Genomic DNA, 4,292 nt, shown 5'->3' on the forward strand with positions numbered 1-4,292 from the left:
GGGGCCCAAAACCCAGAAATTTCAGGCAGCCACTGCCTTGTTGTTGAGCACTGCACCAACACGACACCAGAGGGAGCCCAGGAAAGTTGGAAAGGCCACCCTGAACCACACTTCAGTCTGAAAGTTAGGAAAGAGGTAGGACAGGAAGTGGGTTAGACAATAGGGAAGGAAGGAGTTGGCTCTGGCTTGGGTGAGGCTCTTAATTCCGCAACCCTGCCCTCCCCCTCCCTCCGGTCTGACTGCTGCCAGGCCCTGGCTCACCTGGTCACTGGTTGTGAGGCAAGACAAGTAAGGCAGAATCTCCAGAACAGGAATATGGTGAAACCTGCGGTAATTGCGGCGGATGTACTCGAAAGTCTTTTCCTCGGCAAACGTCATCACTCTCCAGCTCTGCAGGACGAGGGCTCTAACTCGATGGGACTGAGAGCGAGGGAAAAGACTGGAAGAAAACAGACCACATATGACAGCAGGAGTGCAAGCGGGGTTGGAAAAAGGCAATTCTTTCTTTCTCAACTCTGGAATTCTGGCCTTTTCTCTTTAATCACCCTATTTTATTGTTGCCTGAATCTCAGAGGCCCTCAAGGAATTTGCTTAAAAACAAATTGATGACCACAAACATCAGAGCCAGAAGATCGAGGGTCCATCTCTGCCCTGCAAGTTGGTCAGTGTTGGGAAGGGCCTGGTTTTTTTTATTGATTTCTGCCATTGTCCCCAAGTCTGTGTGTGCCCCTACCTGCTGACAGCAGGAGGGCTCCAACTAGACTAGACGTGCTGCTTCTTTGAAGTACACTGAGAAAAAATGAAGCAGCAGCCCAACGTGATAATAATAGGACCCATCCTACTTGAAAGGTAAAGAAAATTAAGTATTAAGAAAAGAAGGGGGCTTGCTAGTTAGTGGAAGAGCAAAGGGTGAGGTTCTTTCCAGAACATTACTGCAGGCCTACCATTTAAAGCTTGCTACATACATGTTCTTCAGGTAGGAGGCTGAGTTCCACTTCCCTGAACTCACTGTTGACCTGGGGCAAGTTACCAGTCTTTTCCAGGCCTATCCTCCCCCCTAAAAATGGCTCAGAGAGCTTGTTCTGATAATACAGTAGTTCTGCCTTGTAAGCCTGAGGTCTCAAATACAAGGGTCTCAAATACAAGCAATTACTGCCAGTCCCTTATGTAGCACTTAACACAATTTGCAATTATAGATGCATTTGTCTGATCATTTCTTATTTGCCTCCCCCTGGAGAGAAATGCAGGGAATGCATTTCTCTACCATCATCCAATTTATATTTTATTTTGTGGGACAGATAACAAATCAGTAAGCGCACATATAAATAAGAATCCCGGGTGGTAATAAAGGTTACAAAGAAAATAAAGCAGGGTACTGAGACAGAGCCGATGCAGAAGGGTACGCTGCTTGAACTGGGATGGTCCAAGAGGCCTTTCTGAATTGGCCACACTTGAGCTGAGCTCCTTCCTGGCTGTGAGATTGGCATTTCTGACCGAAGGCACAGCAAGTGAGAAGTCCTAACGTGGGAACGAGCTTGGCATGTTTGAAGAAGAGAAAGCAGGTCCAGGTAGTCCAGGTTTAGAAAGCTAGGGGAGGGGCAGAGATCAAGGTCAAGGAGGGCCGCTTATATATAGCATTATAGGAAAAATGTTGGGCTTTATGTGGAGTGAAACAGGAAGCCACTGGAGGGTTCTGAGCAGGGACGGGAGAGCACTTTATTTCTGTTAAAGACCTCTCTGGCGGTTGTGAGGACCTTGGACTGTGGAGGGGCCAGGATGGAAGCGAGGAGACAAGTCACAGCAGGGGACAAACAGATGATGGGTATGGCTAGGATGGTAACCATGGAGGTGGCAAGAGATGGCTGGATTCCTGGTGTTTTGTGGACTTGGGAGGTGAGAGAGAGAAGAATCAGGATGACTTCCTGGGCGCTGGGTGGATGGATGTGCATTAAGCCAGCCAGGGCTATCAGGGATAGGAGCAGTGTCAGGGTTTCCCGAGCTCCGTTTTGAACACATGAAGCTTGAGATCCTATTGGATGTCCAGATGGGTTTTCGGGGAGGGAAGGGGCCGAGGAGAAGGCCAGGCTTGACTGAGACCACTGGGAGACAGTGCTGCACAGCAGAGAGTGTTCAAAAGCTGCTGAGGCCACCAGCCTCTCACACAGGAAACAGGACAGCATCCAGTCTATGGGCCTCACCACCTCACATTGCATGACTTGCTTTGCCAACCAGGTGGTAGATTCCTGGTGGGGCAAGTGCTAATGAAAGAGGTCAAGAGGATCACGGAGGTGGGGCAGGGGTCCTCGGAGACTTCAAGAGATGAGCAACGAACAACTCCGTGGTAGTTAATAGACCCTTTTCTCCTTCCCTCCATGGCATCCAGAGAGGTACCAGGCGTCAGGTGATACATTTTTCTGCATTGTAGCCTCAGCCCTTAAGACTCAGAGTTTGGGGGGGCATGGGTTATATGTATGGTTCCACTAAAAAGAAAGGAAGTCCAAATATACTGACAGCTGTGAGAGGGGCAGGGGTTGTGGGCTGGGTGAAAAGGTGAAGGGATTAAGCAAAAAAGAAAAAAAAAAACCACCTCATAGACACAGATAACAGTATGGTGATTACCAGAGGGAAGGGGAGAGAGGGGCGGGGGAGGGGGGGAAGTAGTGGCGAGGGGAGATAGAGGAAAGTATAGGGGGAATAAATGGTGATGGAAGGAGACTTGACTTGGGTGGTGAACACACAGTACAATATACAGATGATGTATCATAGTATTATGCACCTGAAACCTATATAGTTTTATTCATCAATATCACCCCAATGAATTCAATAAAGAAGAAAAAATAAAGGGTTATGTAACAAAGGCAGAATAATTCTTAAACATTAAAAAGACTAATATTGGCCCTGACTGGTGTGGCTCAATGACTAGAGCCTCGGCCTGCAGACTGAAGGGTCCTGGGTTGGATTCCGGTCAAGGGCACATGCCCAAGTTGTGGGCTGGATCTCCAGTGGGGGGCGTGCAGGAGGCAGCCAATCAATGATTCTCATCATTCACGTTTCTCTCTCTCCCTCTCCCTTCCTCTCTGAAATCAATACAAATATATATATATATATATTTTAAAGACTAATACTGAAGCAAGAACAGAGACCAAAGACATTGCGGAGAGGAGGGGGGACAAAACACCTCACAGACACAGACAACAGTATGGTGATTAACAGAGGTTTCCCGCGGAGGCAGGAGCTGAATAGTACAGATAAGAAGAGAACTGTACAAGAATCAGACATTCATAATAAAAGTGTCACTAAATAGTGATTAAATTGTTTGGAAGGCATTAATCATAAAACTAGCTCTCTATGAGAAATAATATTAGATCCTAATTTTACACAATGGATAACAGAAAACTCCAAATAAAGTCCTAAATATAAAGGGTAAATCATAAAGAAAAGAGTAAGTGTAGAGAAACATTTTTTAAAGAACTTGTAACAAAATATTTGAGATCTTAAGCATGGCTCTGTGTTCATTCCCAAATATTCCAAATAAAAAATTAAGCAAATAATAAAAAAAAAGAAACAAAGTCCTTATGTGTTCACATTTATTGAGGACCCACTACAGGCAGGCATATCCTAAATGTCTTTCATTTAATCCTTGCCACAATGCCATGTAAGAAGTGATGTCAAATTGCACATTTGACCAGCGGCCCTGGCAGGTTTGAACCTAGGACTTACTGCCTCACTGCGTTCACCGTACACCCTGCAGGGAAAGAGGCCCTGCAGCAAGTAAGGCTCACGGTCCCCATCTTCAATTTCAGGGAGGGGCCAAGGTCACCGCCCTGTGTGTGTGTGGGGGGGGGGGGGGGGGTGTCGCTAGGTGCGGTGCGCCGGGGAGGATGTAACATTTAGTCCGCAGCTCGGTTCTCAGGTCGCTGACTCTCCTTCCAGATGTCTTTGAGGCTCCACTGCATCTACCCGGAGAACGCTGTTTTGGGGTGTTTTGTCTTGGGGGGCGGGGTTGCTTTTTTTCTCAATGTTTTCCTGGTACATCTTGATGGTTTCCGGTGTCCGACCCCACCGCCCTGAGGCTGAGCGCGCTGCAGAAACGTCCCCTCGCCGGGAGGGGTGAGCTGCCCCACCTCGGCTCCGATGCCCGGATTCCTGGGCCAGACCCAAGCTCGCGGAGGGCGGGAGGCTCGCTCTTCCAGGAGGTGTCACCCCGAAAACTGTCAAGTCTCGGAGGAGGGCGGTAACTCGCGTCGGTAAATCCGGAGTAGGCCCCGCCCGGGGGTCACCCTGAGCCTGCG

General features: G+C 48.3%; 1 protein-coding gene across 1 annotated transcript in view; it reads right to left on the reverse strand.

The window, feature by feature from the left end:
- The window catches only part of MAVS (mitochondrial antiviral signaling protein), a 9,651-nt gene extending 8,982 nt beyond the window's left edge, over positions 1–669 (reverse strand). Inside the window, exon 1 of the mRNA XM_005874684.2 lies at positions 262–669. Coding sequence (XP_005874746.1) covers positions 262–378 — 117 coding nt within the window. The 5' untranslated portion in view covers positions 379–669. The remainder of the gene's footprint in view (positions 1–261) is intronic.
- Positions 670–4,292: the final 3,623 nt, after the last annotated feature.

Source organism: Myotis brandtii, unplaced genomic scaffold (assembly GCF_000412655.1).
Source record: "Myotis brandtii unplaced genomic scaffold, ASM41265v1 scaffold45, whole genome shotgun sequence".
Classification (NCBI taxonomy): Eukaryota; Metazoa; Chordata; class Mammalia; order Chiroptera; family Vespertilionidae; genus Myotis; species Myotis brandtii.